At 44.7% G+C, this 16,910-nt stretch overlaps 1 protein-coding gene across 6 annotated transcripts in view; it reads right to left on the bottom strand.

The window, feature by feature from the left end:
- The window catches only part of LOC117544656 (rho GTPase-activating protein 21-like), a 113,246-nt gene that overhangs the window by 3,492 nt on the left and 92,844 nt on the right, over positions 1 to 16,910 (bottom strand). For 4 of the 6 annotated variants that reach the window (XM_034213911.1, XM_034213909.1, XM_034213907.1 and 1 more), the window contains 16 exons: positions 13,952 to 14,098; positions 13,746 to 13,848; positions 13,616 to 13,652; positions 12,916 to 13,035; positions 12,430 to 12,729; positions 5,560 to 5,624; positions 4,934 to 5,082; positions 4,678 to 4,820; positions 4,431 to 4,589; positions 4,162 to 4,240; positions 3,965 to 4,038; positions 3,646 to 3,735; positions 3,436 to 3,561; positions 3,308 to 3,349; positions 2,613 to 2,718; positions 495 to 526 (listed from right to left, as the gene is read on the bottom strand). In XM_034213911.1, coding sequence (XP_034069802.1) covers positions 495 to 526; positions 2,613 to 2,718; positions 3,308 to 3,349; positions 3,436 to 3,561; positions 3,646 to 3,735; positions 3,965 to 4,038; positions 4,162 to 4,240; positions 4,431 to 4,589; positions 4,678 to 4,820; positions 4,934 to 5,082; positions 5,560 to 5,624; positions 12,430 to 12,729; positions 12,916 to 13,035; positions 13,616 to 13,652; positions 13,746 to 13,848; positions 13,952 to 14,098 — 1,772 coding nt within the window. Of the gene's footprint in view, positions 1 to 494; positions 527 to 1,698; positions 2,101 to 2,612; positions 2,719 to 3,307; positions 3,350 to 3,435; positions 3,562 to 3,645; positions 3,736 to 3,964; positions 4,039 to 4,161; positions 4,241 to 4,430; positions 4,590 to 4,677; positions 4,821 to 4,933; positions 5,083 to 5,559; positions 5,625 to 12,429; positions 12,730 to 12,915; positions 13,036 to 13,615; positions 13,653 to 13,745; positions 13,849 to 13,951; positions 14,099 to 16,910 lie in introns of those variants that run through there. The other 2 variants (XR_004568714.1, XM_034213912.1) reach the window with 2 other exon arrangements.

Below are 16,910 nucleotides of genomic sequence, written 5' to 3'. Positions count from 1 at the left end.
ATTTCCAATCATGCAGAAACTAGTTATTTCCCGCCTAGGAGGAGCAATCTTTTGAGCATGCCACGAGGCAAACAACAACGTATTTGCTATCTGTGTTGGGCTGTAACATATCCAATTTGAGGTATGCCAATTTGAATTGTGAACGATAGCACTATGATAGAAAAAAGACAACGCTTATTTTTGTAGATAGCTGTTGCTTCTAACTTCTTAAATGCAAGTATGCACCACCATTTTTTTCAAATGATTATATTAGGGTAGAAGCAGAAAAGTTGTATAACTACACTGGGCGCATCAGCCAAAACCATCTGCATTGGGCCAAGACAAAGCACAGGAGGTACGTTTTTTTTGCGTGTGAAAAAACTTTAAATGTAGTTTTTTTTTTATGCTGATCTTGTCTGGTGTTGGAAGCATTCTTTCCTGCTTGTCACCTACCTCCTGTCATCCTACACACAGTGGCCTGAGAGGGTTAACACAGCGCACACACACACACTCACCTTTGATTTCGCTGAGTCACTAGTGGGTGAATCTGTGGGTAAAAGAGAAGGACATGTTAGATAATTTCAAAACTAAGATGGCCAGATGTACAAGGTGCAACGGGGGGAAATGAATCAGGGAGGAAAAGAAAGGAAAAGAGAACAATGTTGATGAGAAGGGGGGTGAAAACACAGCAGACGAGACGCGTGGGCACACACACACGAGCAGACGACAGGCCATGCTTCACACAGGGCAGATGAGCTCTACGTTGCACTCAGGTCCACATCTACATGTGACGTTCTTCCACAACACACGCCAAGTAAAGATAGTTATAAACTGTTCTTATGTTTCTTAGTGATACTGAGTGCAACTTTAGCGACAAACACAACACGCAGATAATGTTCCATGCAACACAAGGATGGTGATGGATATCCAGGTATGCAGACGTGAACCCAATTGGTGGGAAACATCTGAAACCACTACTAGAAAAGGCTGAGTATTTTGTACACATTTAAGTTTAGTGTGCCTGCTCAAATACGTTTTTTAAATTTTTTAATTTCATTTACATTTTCACCTAAAAAGACTAGTTTTTTCTGTAACAAAAGTATGTGAAAACCATATCATCCTCCAAAAAGGAAACTTTTCAGCTATGGTATTCATCTGATCTACCCCTGAGGTTTAAAAGGTTTATCTAGGTAGAATTAGCCTGACAATAAATTCTTCAATTGAACTGAAAACATTTGGATCATCACATTTATTATGTGTCATTTTAGACTCTAAAATGTGTCAAAATCTTGATATGAATAAGTCACTGAAAACCAAGTTACGCATGTGTCAACCGATAAACTATACAAAACCCTTGATTTCCTGCTTTTTAAGCTGAAAGTGACACGAGCTGCAATGACAACAACGACACAGTGATGACAGAGACGGCAATGGAGGAAACCAAAATATAACAGTGACAATAATAAGTGACAGGGGGGTCACAGAGGGGCTAGCTATATGAAAAGAGGGGACACTACATGAGAGAGAGAGTGTCAGCAAGGAAAACCTAAGATCAGTCCTCACCTGCTCTGTAATCATATCTACTTCATCTCATCCTGCTAGCTAAAATTTGTTTTTCTTTGTTTGTGTGACATAGCCGAGCCCCCCTATACACCCCTTACAATACAGATGATGGCACAATATGCAAGTGCACACTGACTGGAGACGTAGGAACCATACCATGCTATCTCTCCTGTTGGCGAGCTTGCGAGACAGTAAGGAGAGACAGCGGAGAGACAGTGGCACCGGCCTTTGTTAGGTATAACTGATAGAAAACCCACAACACCGGAGACTGCACAGTACCGTGTAGCCGCTCCGATTCATCTTTTCCTCCCGGTTTCTTTCTTTATTGCTTTTTTTCTTTCTGTCTTTGGCACTTAACAGAACTGCGGGTTCCTGCAGACTAGGCAGCTACACTGCGGGCAACAATCCTCCTTCTTCCTACAGTTCCAGCTGTCCATCACGGACATTATAGAGTCCATCAGTGTCATCATGGTGTGATAGACTCCTCCCACTTGGCCTGTGTCAAGATCAGTATGTGTGAATGCTGGGAAAGCCTTTAGGACACCCGACAGAGCCTCACTAGAGACAGAGGAATCAGAGGTCGCCTTTCACTGTAAAAACATCTATTTCTGACGTGGGAAAGAACATGCCTTATAAGTGCAACAGTAGGCAGGAAAAAGGGAGGGAGAAAAAACAGCCCGGTTGTGGAGTTTAACTAAAACGGGTGTTAAAGGGATAGGGGGAATAAAAAAGAAAAATCTAAATATGTTAAATATCGAGTAGGGGGGACAGATCTCTTAAAGCAAATGAGGAAGCAAAACAATTTATTGCATCCTTTTAACTCTTATTGATGCAAGTAAATTGCCCACTGAAACCCACACAGGCATTTGGACTCATGGTTAGCCATAGACATTTCTATCTAATGGCAACAGCCAAAGAAGCAAAAGAGGAGGCGTGGCCTAGGGAAGAAGCAGCGTTATCATCAACATTTGTAACTGGATTACACACCGTTCCCTGTTTGACTCAGCAGAGAAAAGGGTAGAGAAAGGTGAACCCACCAAAGAGTCGGTCTGCCAAAGGCAGCACGTTACCTGATACTTCACCCTGCGAGGTGCCCGTACGGCCGATGTTGGTGAGCAGGTGGTCGATGTTGGGGACGGGCTGAGACTCCACCGCACTCCCATAATGGGACATAGTCTGAAACACAGTGAGGACCAGATTCACAAGAACGTTGAAGAGAGATTTGTAGCGCTAAAAGCTAAACGTTTGTGTTAACGGGTTGCTTTAAAGGCCCCCTTTTATGCAAAATTAAAAGCTACGGACCCAGAATCAGCACTTCTCTAACAGGGCTGAAATAGAGGGGTATGAGGCATGGCTAGAATGGGTGATCTTTTTGGTATTCTGAGCAAAACACTTCATAGACATGTATTTTATATATATAAGACCTATAATATAGGCCTAGAAATAGTATAATAGGAGACTTTTAATAAAATGCTATAATATCATCTGTATGTAAGACCAATTAAAAACGAAGCCATAAGAACTGGGAAAAGCTGCAGTACAAAAGCTGGCGTTTCCCCTTAGTGTTAGAATTAATGTTCAGCGATAGATTGGCTGTTAAATCGTGTTTATTTAAAATGTTCTTACGTGATGATATCTTGTAGTTTGTTTTTCTATATTGTGTTTGCAAACTCATATACGTACAATTGCAATCATGTATTTTGAATTGAATTCAGCTCTAAAAAGAGGACATAACAAAATAATTGGCAGTGAAGCCTGAACCCACCGCTGGATCTTCATTTCCTTCTTCAGTGAAAAACCAGTGATACTATAGGAAAGAAAAGAAGCATTACAATGAAGTTTTCTCTGTTTTACATGTGTGGTTTAATGTCTATAATTGCTGTTAATGCTCACGTTCTGAATGAGGGCCTCCACTATCCTGTACTGGTCGGGCATGTGTGTCACCATATGTGTCATGTTGTCCTCTGTGGTGCGCACCAGCGTGGGACCAAACACGATGGCAAGGTTTCTTGGTTCCATCTAACATACAATAAAACCATTTTAATCAAATTAAATTTCTCTCATCAAAATATAATAAGTAAATGTATAAAGTTATATATCTACCTTATTCTTGTCTGAGTTGTCAGCCACAGTTTTGAGATGAGCTGAGAGGAACTTGAGGGTCTCGTAATGATGATCCGGCAACTCATGAAGCTGGTAAAAGAAACAGAGAAATGATGCAATAAGCAGAGAAAGATAAACAAACACAAAACGATGTTGCATTTCATGAGGACTTTGACTATGAAGACTTCCTAAGCCTTACTCCAAATGCATACAAAACTAATAAATAAGTCTAACTGTAACCCTAAGAATAAAAAAAGGGATAATGTATAATAATAATAATAATAATAATAGCACAAAATGTATTGTCAAGGCAACTCACCAGCCGCTTTAGCACTTTGAGTCTCTCCACTGGGTCTACTGTTCTGTTGGCTTCTATAAAATCTCCGTACCTATCTGCACACAGAAATGAAAAAATGATGCGGGAGGTGGATAGAAATGCATTCACAGATGTACTACTTTGTAGTTCTCATTTATGACCACTAGGTGGCATGCACTACTAGGAAAAAAGCAACTTACCATTAGTGAATAATGGCTCTGGAAGTTTACGGAAGAAGGACTTTAGCAAACTGCTGATCACATTCAGGTCCCTCCATTTCTGTAAAACACGAGAGTAGGATATGAGAGACATATTAGATGTAAGATGATTTCTAAGCACACAAGAATAGAAGAATAGGTCACACCCCCCTACATTTGTATCAGTCCCAGACACATTACAGGCACCACTGTAGAATATGAAACTCCAAGGTGAGTTTAAATAAAGCAACAAAGATCGATCGACCACTCACATCATCCTGGATATCGATATCGTTCATGCCCTTGTTATTGAGCTCCTCCTGCATGTGTGAGATTGCTGCGTTGTTTCCAGGCACTCTGTATATGCCTGTGTACTCCAACCCCCTGTCCTCCACCAGGTTACAACACACCTCCACGATCAGGGGCACAAACTACAATGCAGAGGAATGAAAAGAGTCTTTACCTTATTGCATCTAAAGCATCATCTGAAAATAACGATTTGTTCAAGTCATTGCAAACCTTGTTGTTCAGTGCAGGAGGACAATCGTCCAGCCTCACTCCAAACGTGACTCCTGGAGATGGTTTCTTCTCAAAAGGTTTCCTCATCAGCCCTGGGATGCCCTTCCTCCATGTCCCTTTGTCCTTGGGAGGGCTTGTGTCATCTGAGTGCACAGAGAAACACACAGTACAATAAGTATGACATTTAGACTATTGTTACTTTTAAATGTAACAGATTTGGTGGGTGTCAAATATAACAAATTGTTTGGTTTCATACCTTTGTGCATGTTCTTCCTCTCCTGCTCAGATTTGGGTGTGGTTGGGCTTGTTGCTTTGGTGTCCCCCTTCCCTCCCAGCAGTGTGTGTCTGATGCTCAGTGACTGGCGTGAAGGTTTGGGTGATGGCTCTGTCTTGCTTCCTGTCGGGCTGGGTATGACATGAACACAACATTAGCTTTCCAATCGTTGTGTTAAAGGTGGGGTAGGTAAGTTTGAGAAACCGGCTCGAGATACACTTTTTGTTATATTCCATGGAATGCTCTTAACATCCCAATAGCAATGAACATCTTAAGTGCTTTCACAAAAAATCCATAAAAAAATTTCATCTGTGGAAGCCGTAGTACTGTAAAAAGAATGACCAATCATTTTAGCCGGCCCGGCTAAAATAACTGGATGGCCTACCTGCCTGTCAGCCTTCCATCTGTGCACAAACTTATCTCGTGCCCTCATTGGTTCGTGTGTGTTGGAGGAGGGGCTCTGTAAGGAAGTGGCAGATTTCTTCCGGCTGTGTATTTTCAAATTCTAGCGCACTCGAGCTGGTTTCTCCAAAATTACCTACCCCATCTTTAAGTTCTCTTTAACTTTCTCCACTTCCTTTCTTTATGTGACCTCCTTGCCCCCTTACCTCATCAAGGTGTTGTACTCTTTGATCTTTCTGCTGATGAGGTCATGGCTGGTGAAGACTGCATTCTATAAAAAGAAGAAAATTAGAGATAAGAAAAGGGTGAAGAGTAGGGCTGCTCGATTATGGCAAAAATCATAATCTCGATTATTTGGGTCAATAATTGATATCACGATTATTAAAAACGATTATCCATTTACTTTGAAAACATCCATTTATTGAAAAAAAAAATGTGAACAGTATGTTTTTAACAATGGACTACCCTGAACTTTAAGTATAATTCAACTGAAAAACCAATACCATTTTTTTTTTTAAAATAATAATAAAAAATAAATAAATAAATCGTTTTATTTAGATTATGTTGTTTTCATAATCGTTGCAAGCCAAAATCGTCCGACAAAGGACACAATATGTGACGGTAAAGGCATCGTGTGCATCAGTTCCTCCCCTCTCCAACGGGACATAACAGACCTTAATATAACCTGCTGCTATCAGGGGCCTATACTACGAAGCTGGTTCAACCTAACCTGGATATGTTTGAGTTAGCCGGTTGGCCTAATTCAAAACATACGCGCTCTCGCTAAACTGTACTACGACGCGGGTTATCAAGTGGATCGCTCAAGCCAGCCGTTTCCTATCTAGTTAGGTGCGCGTTCACATGAAAGGGGTGGTATCTGGAGCATTCGACCAATCACAAACATGGAGAAGCGTACTGACAGCGCAGCGTCATACTTCCTGAATGAAAAGTGAACTTTAATACTAGTCAAAAATGAAGAAGTTAAACTTTAAACATCCATGACTTAAACACTTTATCCAGGATAAAAGCCACATAGCTGCACCTGCAAGGTGAATATAGCTGGCAAAAGAAAAAGTGTTTGAATGCGTACATTAACAGGTTTATGATATCACTGCCCCGTCTAAAACACTATCTGACTTTAATTACATTTGTCTCGAGTGTTTCGTCAACTTAATGTGTTGCTTCAAATAATACTTCTGCATACAATATGTGACACTGTGAGTGTTGCACGGCCAGATACGCTCTGAAGATGGGAGGTGATATTCTATTCATTTTCACGTTCACACAGTCGGTGATTTTTGCCGGCCGTCTTTCCTGCGACGGCAGCTTTTCTGTATTTCCTTTCTCCTGTAATATGACTTGATCGCTTTAAACTCCGCACACTGAGCTCTGATTGGTCAGCAGGCAGTGCTTTCACTGAGTTGAGCTTTTAGCCTGCAACCTAACCTGGTCCCGACCAGGTTAGCCGCTAAGCATAAGTTACCATGGAGATCTAGCCTGCTATAAAGAGAACCAGCTTCGTAGGACCGGAAAGCCGGAGTTTTCCCTGAATTTAGCCGGCTAAGCGAAAATCCTGCTTCGTAGTATACCCCCCAGGTGACACAGGTAGGACTATCTCCTATAGAGAGGGTAAATATGGGCTTATATTTCCAAAACGGCCATTTTTAACCCAGTGGCGAATATAGCAAGATATATTATAATACAGTGTATTCACAGTATATGCTTAGGATTGTTGTGACAGGTCTTACTCTGAATGTCAACAGCAGTGTATCAAATGAACAAAAAAACAATGGGCCCTATGCAAGATAGGGAACAGCTTCTTATCCAATTTCTAAATCCATGAGAAAAACCCTTTTTATTTCAGTCCCAGACACAAAAAGGGAACCATGTGGGATATAGTAATATGCTAAAAATAAATGTCCTGCTACAGCAAAGTGGGTCAGGATTTAAAATGGGAGGAGGCCAAGATGATGTGACCATCATTGTAGGGCAAGAGGACAATTACACAGAGGGTGATGTCACACTGTCAGGTTATAAAACGATAGTTACGTATGTAACTACGGTTCTATGAATACTGGATGACCGCCAGAGGCGGTGCTTTAGCACTGGATATCTTCTGTCTCGCGCATGCGTAGGTCGAATATTTATATCAACAAAGTCACGTGTGACCTCGTACGACCCGGAAGGTATAAGTTCCGGTGCCGTCGACGAGTTCAGTCCTATGGAATCTTCTCGCAGAAACACGAAATTCCGAGTGACCAAGAACTCTGGCGGTCATCCAGTATTCATAGAACCGTAGTTACATACGTAACTATCGTTCTATTTCATACCTACTGACCGCCAGAGGCGGTGCTTTAGCACTGGATGACCTATACCAACAGAGTCACAAGGAAGTCTGAATACTCACCTTATAAGGATGGTCTAGGCGGACTCTGCAGGAGGACCACACCCAGCGGGTGAGGGGCGGCAACATTCACCCTGTAGAATCTGGCGAATGTGCTCAGAGATGCCCATGTGGCCGCAGCACATATGTCCTCCAGGGGCACACCTCTCAAGGTCGCCCATGACGTGGAGACACTCCTGGTAGAGTGGCACTTTACTCTGGGTGGCAAGGGACGGTCATTCGCCCTGTATGCCTGGGCAATGACGTCCACGATCCAGTGGTACAAGCGCTGTTTTGAGAGCGCATGGCCCTTTCTAGGACCACCGTAACATAAAAAGAGCTGCCTGCGGTAGTCTGGACATAAGCTCTAAGGGCCCTCACCGGGCATAGGAGTCTTGACCTCTCTTCCCCCTCTCCTGATGGGGGGTCAAACCCTGCCAGCTGGATAGGCCAATTAAAGTGAGAGCGTGTCAGCACCTTAGGGAGGAACGCTATGTTCGGCCATAAGGTGACACCTGAGCCATCTGAGTTCCACCTCAGACACGAGCTGTTTACAGACAAGGCATGAAGCTCGCTTACACACTTTGCTGAGGTGATGGCAAGAAGAAAAGCAGTCTTGGCTGAGAGCCACCTCAGTTCTGCCTCTAACAAGGGTTCAAAGGGAGGCGAACATAGGGCATTCAGCACCAAGGGCAGATCCCATGAAGGGGCCCTTGGGATGTTCGGGGGGCGAAGTCTCAGTGCTCCCCTTAAAAAGAGGGATACCAGTCTATGGCTCCCCACTGTACTGTTGTCAACCTTTGCATGTTGGGCTGATATAGCAGCCACATACACCCTGACGGTAGCGGGACACCGGCCGTCATCCAGGAGGGACTGTAGGAACTCAAGGATAGTAGGCACCGAGCAATGTACTGGGTCCTCATTTCGCCCTTGGCACCAGTCAGAGAACAGTTTCCACCTGTTTTCGTACTGTCTACGAGTAGATGGTGCCCTCGCATTGAGAATAGTCCTCCTGACAGGCTCTATGCAGTCGCTCAGCAGTGGGTCGGGCCCTCCAGTGGCCAGACCCACAGCTGGAGGCGGCAGGGGTCGGGGTGCCATATTTGACCCTCCAGCTGAGACAAGAGGTCCTTCCTGTTGGGGAGACGCCAAGGTGTCCCGCAACAGAGTCTGTGCAGCAGGGAGAACCAAGTCCTGGCTGGCCAGAAGAGGGCCACCAAAAGAAGCCTGTGGCCCTGATGAAGCACTCTGAGGAGTGTTGGTAGGATCAGAGGGAGGGGTGGATAGGCATAGAGAAGACACCCTGGCCATGAATGAGCCAGGGCGTCCTGACCCAAAGGGCTGGTTTTCTCGCTCAAGGAGAACCACAGGAGGCAGTGGGTCGACATCTTCGAGGCAAAGAGATCTACCTCTGCCCTGCCGAAGAGACCCCAGATGTTGGCCACCACCTCTGGATGAAGCCGCCACTCCCCTGGTGGGGGCTTGTGACGGGAGAGGAAGTCTGCGACTTGGTTCTGCTCTCCGGGCAGATACATTGCCCGTAGGCTGGCCAGGCAAGGAGCTGCCCAGGTCAGGAGAGTCTGGGACACCTCTAGCAAGCGTGCAGATTTGGTGCCCCCTTGGTGGTTTATATGGTACACCGCTGTAGTGTTGTCCGAGCGGACAAGCACATGCCTCCCCCTTAGGTATGGCAGGAAGTGCCTGAGTGCTAGGTGCACAGCTCGTAGCTCTAGCACATTGATATGTTCCGTGCCGTCCAGAACAGACCACTGCCACTGGGGTGCGGTGTGGCAAAACAGGACAGCAGGGGTGATAGGGCTGCCGCGACACACCTGGTGAACACCCTTGGGGAGAGGGAGAGTCCGAATGGGAGCACCCTGAACTGAAAATGACGGCCTCTGAAGGCAAAGCGATGAAACTGCCTGTGATGAGGTACAATAGGCACATGAAAATAAGCGTCCTTTAAATCGATGGACGTGAACCATTCCCCCCTGGCAACGGTACGAAGAACGTCCGCTGTGCTCAGCATATGGAAAGGTAAGATCTTTAGGAACTTGTTGAGTCCCCTTAGATCTAGGATTGGGCGAAGTCCACCGCCTTTCTTCCTTACCAGGAAGTAGGTCGAGTAGAAGCCCGAGATGGGGCTTTGAGATGGGGTCTACAGGCTCGATTGCTCCTTTGGCAAGGAGGACTGACAGCTCCTGGTTTAGGGCGATTTCTTTTGCCGGGTCGCTTATGGTGGTCATTTTTGACCCGGCTGATGGCTGCGGGTCGGCGTCGGAACTGAAGCTTGTACCCTTGGGTTAAGGTGGAAACCACCCAGGGGTCTGAAGCTTGAGCTACCCAGTAGTTGAGCTGCTGCTGGGAGAAATAACCGACAGCCGGCCCCAGACCCTCACCCCCTTTGGCCCCCCGGCCTCTGGAGGCTCTGGGGGGGCGATGGTTAGGCACCGGATACCGAGGCTGCCTTGGTGGCGAGTTAACAGGACCGTAGCGGGCCGGCCCCCTCGTGGGATACTGAGGTCCCTGGCGGGTACCGGGCTGAGCTGGTGGACGGGAGCGGCCTCGGAAGGCAGATGCGGAGCCTCTCGGCCTACCGGGGGGGGGCATGTCTCTGCGAAGAGCTGAGAACTGTTGCCTGGTCTGACTAGCTTGGACAGTCTGTTCAAGCACCTGTATGGCAGCTGAACCGAACAGTTCCCCGGGCTCCACTGGGACAGCAAGGAGAGTCCTCCTACATGCCTCTGATAAAGGTGACTGTGCCAGCTAAACCTGGCGACGAGTCTGGACGAGAGTGGACATCAGGCGCCCAAGCTCTCTTGACATCAGAGCAAACGCCTGTAATGAGGCGTCACTGAGGCTGGTAGCAGAAGCGCTAAGAGCCTCCTGCTGCAGGGAAGCTGAGAGGGCGAGCATGAGGTGAGAGAGGGAATTGCCTATACGGCCCATGCGTGCCGCTGTATCGTAAGCCTTAGTGAGCAGGTCATCAGTGACCCGACATTGGGGTCGAGGGCACCTGGCCTCCGACCTCAGAGCTTCATCAGGGGAAACTATGAGGGAAGCAATGGTAGGCTCCACAGCCGGCATGTGATCAAGGCCGACCTTTGCCGCATCTTGCATGGCTGCTAGGGCTCGGCCATAAGTCTAAGACGGGAAAAAGTCTTAGTGTCCCTCCAGCATGCATGTAACTCCCTCAGATACTCACAAGAGGGAGGAACTGCAAGGGTGGCGGGTGCCAAAGTGCGCCTGAAGAACGCACTGCTAGGCACTGTTTCGGGCTGCTGTACATCCAACTGCTGGCGAGCCAGTGCCATGCGGATGACGGTACTCATGGAGCCGACATCCGCCCCCCCCGAGGATACATGATCTGAGGTACAGGAGCCAGGCCCAGAAGCCTGGGACGGGCCCTCTCCTTCATACTCATTAAATTGAGTGGCTGAAGCTGCCAATGAGAACACATCGTCCTCTGGAATCAGTTCAGGCATGGGTGGGCTGGGTGGACTGGGTGCAGCGGCGTGCTCTGTACGGACACCAGAATGGAGAGCCAAGAGGATTGACTTCATCTGGGCAACCTCAGTAGTGAGTCGGTCCACCCTAGAGGACAGCCTATCAGGCTTAGTCCTTTTCTTGGGCGGGGCACCCGCAGCCTCTGCTGCCCGACGCCTAGGACGGGTAGGTTGGGATGTAGTCGACTGTGCAGGGGGAAGGCCACCCTCAGTCAGTAGTTCAACCCTGGCTAGTCTAGCAGCTCTTACCGCACGAGGCATGATGGTACAATTCATGCACGAGTCCTCCGAAAGGCCCTCCCTCAGATGCTCGAGGCCAAGACAAGAGGGGCAAAGGTCATGGCCATCCTCTGGTTGCAGAGAAGCCATACAGGTGTTACAGCCGTTAAACATAGCGCCACTCTTAGGGGAAGCACTCAGCTGACTGTAAATAACTGGCCAGGAAACAAACTCCACAATGGAGGGGAGTGAGCACAAAGTAGTTAGCGTGAGCGTACGCACTCTGCTAACTGGGGTGCGAACAAGTGTGTGGTCAGTTAGTGGTATGTATGCTGTGAGAGGAGAGCGGGAATACTCTCTCCACTAGCGCCGTAGCGGGTTAGCCTGAGCGAAAGCACTCTGCTAACTGGAGATGGAATGGTTCTTAAGACAACTGTGTGCAGGGAGAGGGGAGCGGAAACACTCTCTTCACTAGCGCTGTAGCGAGTTAGCTTTGAGCGAGAGCACTCAGCTAACTGGAGGATACAACAGAACCCAACTGTGTGCAGGGAGAGGGGAGCGGAAACACTCTCGTCACTAGCGCTGTAGCGAGTTAGCTTTGAGCGAGAGCACTCAGCTAACTGGAGGATGGAACAGAAACCAACTGTGTGCAAGGAGAGGGGAGCGGAAACACTCTCTTCCCTAACGCTGTAGTAAGTTAGCTATGAGCCAGAGCACTCGGCTAACTGGAGGATGGCACAGGAACCAATTGTGCGCCGTGGAAGGGCGAAGACACTCTTTCACTAGCGCCGTAACAGTTAGCTTGAACGGGAGCACTCAAACTAACTGGACGATATACAGGTAAGGAATTAAATGTCTGTAGTGAGAGGAGGGCGGAGACGCCCTCTTCACTTAGTGTAGTAACAGTTAGCTTGAACGGGCTAGCACTCTATGTGTGGTTCTTGTGGTTCTTGCGGTTCTCCTCTCACCTCCTCATCCAGGTTGCTGTTCTCCTGTATGACTCTGATCCAGGCCAGCATGTCCTCCCGGTCCTCGGCCTGGAACAGGTACTCGCAGTCGGACGTGGTCAGCCTTAGCACGTTCTTTCGCTTCGTGTCGCTGTACGAGATGTCAATCAGACAGGCCTTGATGCTGATTGGCAGGGGCTCGTCCACTGTTTGGCAGTTGGCATGAGCCTGCCCCTCCTTTTTGTCTTTGTACAGGCAGAGGTAGGGGCCTCTCAACACAGCGTACATCTGTTTCCATGGACGCATACCTCCTCCAACGCGCTGCAGAAATAGGTCATGAAGAGGAGACACATTTACAAAACAAAGTGGAGGCCATTTCTGTAAACATTTGTATTGTTGGCATCATAACACACAATCACTGCCTTTAAGAGACCTCATACAAGGAGGACAAACTGGTGCAATCGTTGAAACATACAGTACAGAAAATAAAACAGAGACGGTCCACACCTTGCCCTTATCTGTGTTCAGCTGTTTGAAATGCATAAAACCCTCCTTGGTGGCGTCACAGAAGATGTCTGATGAAGAGTCCCTCCTTGAACCCGAATCTTTGGATGACCTGTCCAACGCCTGGGATGGATAAGAAAATAATGTAAGCCTAGAAAACATACCAAAGACTAAAGTGTTCTGTTGAATACATCCAAATATGGAGAGAAAGAATGACGTATGTCATCACCAGCGTTTTAATTAAGGATTGACAGTAGAATTGTCCATGCTATTTATTCAAAAGAGCCTTTGCCTAGACCTTTTTATCACCCTTTTATTTATTTTTTATTTTTTATTGCTTTTTATTAATTCTACCGTGTTGTGTAATGTTTATTTATACTGTTCATGCTCACTACTTGTAGCACTTCGGGATTTGAAATCAAATATGAAGTGCTTTATAAATGGAACCCATTATTATTATTATTATTAGGTGGATTTCAATACAGAGAAACAGTCAATATAATAATAATAATAAATCCATGCCTTTTTTCCAATAACATTTTCATATTTCAATGTGAGAAGTTTTATCTTCTGGGTGTGAACTAATGAGCTGATAAACGTTTAAACCAGGATATACAGATAGACCTCTCGTATGGCAGGTGTGCACATACTAAGCATCACTAAGCAAACTAATGCTAGATAAAAAAAAAGGGACTGAACTCACCTTCCTAAGATTTTTCAGACCAGGTATCAAGCCCCTTCTAAATGGAAAAGAAGAGGTTAAGTTATTTAAAGAGTGTTATTTCCACAATCAAGCCTTTATTCATATTTGCGTCAACGCTGTTGTGGGTTACCCTTTGCTTTCTTCCCGGTAGTTATCGAGGCCTTCATCATATGACTTGGACCGCTCTGTTTTAGTACCAGAATCTGACTCGATGATTGTGAGACGTAGAGAATCTATTAAAGGAGGAGTAGGAAATTATTTGTAACTGTTTCCAATTGATTCGGGCATGTCAATAATTGTTATACGCCTCATTTTGCGGCTTTGACATAAACATACCTTGGTCATGTGACAGCTGGCGTCGAATGAAAGGGGCCGGAACGGTTGGGCTGGGAGGGATGGTGGTGATGATGGGCGTTGTGGATATAACAGCGGAGGCAGGAATGTGTGTACTGTCCTGGTCAGTACTTGGACTCGATGGTTCATCTGAGGATGGAAAGATTATGATTTAGGTACAGCGCAAGAAAAGGGCAAATTCACAAAATATTTGCAGCTTTTTTTGCTATACAAATAAGACAAAGACATTTTGTTATTCTCAAAAAAATTCTTAGTTTTTTTCTGCAGTGCATCTATTAAGGGGTGTATGCTAAACTCATCTAATTTGGGATGCAGTGACAGTAATATTACGCTGGAGTGCTATACAAATTCAAATGAACAAAATTTCAAAAATATTTGAAAGAGTTGCATATCCCAGTTTCCAAAGTCAATGAGGACAAAGCACTATCATTCCACTGGTTCATTGGCTCACATCACAATAAACACTTGCTTATGTTTTGGGCATGGAGTCTTAAGCGCTCTGAAGAAGGCTCCGTGTCAAAACGCGCTTATTATGTTTATTTGATGCAAGCCAGAAAACCATTGGAATGATAAAATGTTGATTGATTTTGAAAACTGGAAAATGCTTCTCTTTTCATATTTTTCTACCAGTACCCGAGTGTTACTTCCCAAGCTATCGGCATATCAATAGCTAGCTAACTAGTTATTGATGCTAGCACAAAAAAGAAGGGAAAAAAATCAATGGTTCACGACTAGCAGACCCACTTTGTGGTATTTCTCCACTGTGTGGAGAAGTACATTAGATTGGCATGAACTCTTATACATTTTTGTCATAAATTCAGCTGCAATGTTTCATGTAAATAAAATCATCTAAAAACAAAGTCTAATTAATCTCTACTTGAATAAACATTGCAGCAGATGGTAATAAAACGTTATGATAATGGCGCATGCTGGGGGGGAAAGTAAGGCAGACAGACGTGCAGTCAGCTAGTAGAGAGGTGTTTCTGTTCCGATAAGCTGGAACACACCTTCCCTTTAAACACACACAGGTAGTCAGCTAACATTACATCACAGTCACAGCTGTGTCATAACTTGTGATATGTAATATCAGCAAGATGGCAAGCCCTAAAAACAAATGAAGAGAAGCATACAATGAATCATATCTGTGACAGTGGTGACTGTAAAAAAAAAAGAAGGCAAAACCTAATGTAACATTACCACTATTAACAATCCTTTAGTACAGCACTTCATACCTTATTTAATCAAACAATTATATATATATTATTATAAACTGCCCTCAGCACAAAAAATAAACTGAAAAAAGTCAATCAGAAAATAAAAGAAGACTCATTTCTATCCATTGATGCAAATCTTAATATTTCCGTGCAACAACTTTAAATGGCACATTTTAGATTTTAGAGCCTTTTATTGTCATTATACACAGAGTATAACGAGATTCAGAGTGCAACTCTGTCCCGGTGTGCAAAAAATACAAACAAATACATAACACTAAAAAACACGGCAATAGGACAGACAACATACAATCATACGGGGGAATAAATAGTTAAAAATATTGATATAAAAAATAGTGTATAAAGTGCATTTAAAAGTGTGTGTATGTGTGAGAATGGTTACAGTTATTGCATTATGTGTGGTGGTTGAGCAGCCTGACGGCCCAGGGGTAGAAACTGTTTTTGAGTCTGTTTGTCCGTGACTTGAAGCTCCTCTCTCTCCTCCCAGAAGGCAGGAGAGAGAACAGTCTGTGACCTGGTCTGCTTGTTAGTTTGGTGAAAACCGCTGCTGTCAAATTTCTCTCAAAGTCATGTCCCATGAAACTGCACACCTCATTTTCTGCCCTGGCTGGCAGATGCCTATTCCATGTAATCACTTATTTATATATATCTATATCCTATTTCTTGGAAAACGGCAGAGTAAGTCATGTACAATTACAATTTCTTGTTAGTTAAGGGGATCAAAGTTGACTGGGCTTCAAACTGAAAATGCAGACCTATAAATCAAATAGTTATTCACTTTTTGCATAGAGGTAGAAGAAGAGACCCATCCCACTCTCATATATTTTCCTTTATGTTGTACAAAGTGTTCTTTGCTTATTTTCTTGAAATTCCTTATACCTCGTGTTTCCTTGCTAACCGCATTCAGAGTGGGAAGCAAATAAGGAATGCCATTGTAGAGGGAAACTTGTTTTTAATTGTGCATAGTATTGTGCAATAGATACAAGTTTAAATATCGACAGTAAGGAAAGCTTAAGCTTTGCTTAGCATAAAGAGTGGAACACAGAGAAGCAGTCAGATTGTGTCTAAGGTGACAAAATCCTAACTACTGTAGGTTGCAAAGTATTTCTTTGAAGAGCACAGTGACTTTCTGGCATCCTTTCTGAGAGCACACTTAGCTAATGAATAGTAAAGAGGAAGAGTACAGCTAAAAACCACAGGTAGAAGCACAATTTCAAGTTTTTTTTAAACATTTGTACGTAAACAAACAAGAAGATGGGTTTTAATAACTGCTTTAGAGGTGTTTTTTAGGGGGATGTTTTTTTAATTATGTACCGAGACAACCTAGCTGTTTACCCAGCTTCCCGTCTTTATACTAAGCTTATAAACAACATATTGATATTTAACTGTTGGCAAAAACACATTTCCCAGAATGACTATTCCTCAAAGGTTTGCCCATATCATGTATACAACACTTCACTTGACCACAGTGCTGATGTTGTAATCTGATCTAATCATTATCTAAATGTAGAGAACTTAAAAGCGAGAGCAGAGGCGTTTTTGTGTCTACATAGGGAAATAGTGCTGGAAATGAATTTCCAGGTTCAGGGCCACAAACACAAGTTAGATGGTGATGCATTTGCTTTGTGATGAATGTATTTAGTTTTCTTAGGAAAAACACAACAAATTGCCAATTTCTCATTAGGGAGTACGTGACATTTTGCACATAC

Source organism: Gymnodraco acuticeps, unplaced genomic scaffold, assembly GCF_902827175.1.
Source record: "Gymnodraco acuticeps unplaced genomic scaffold, fGymAcu1.1, whole genome shotgun sequence".
Lineage (NCBI taxonomy): Eukaryota > Metazoa > Chordata > Actinopteri > Perciformes > Bathydraconidae > Gymnodraco > Gymnodraco acuticeps.
This window is presented reverse-complemented; position numbering and strand designations above follow the sequence as displayed.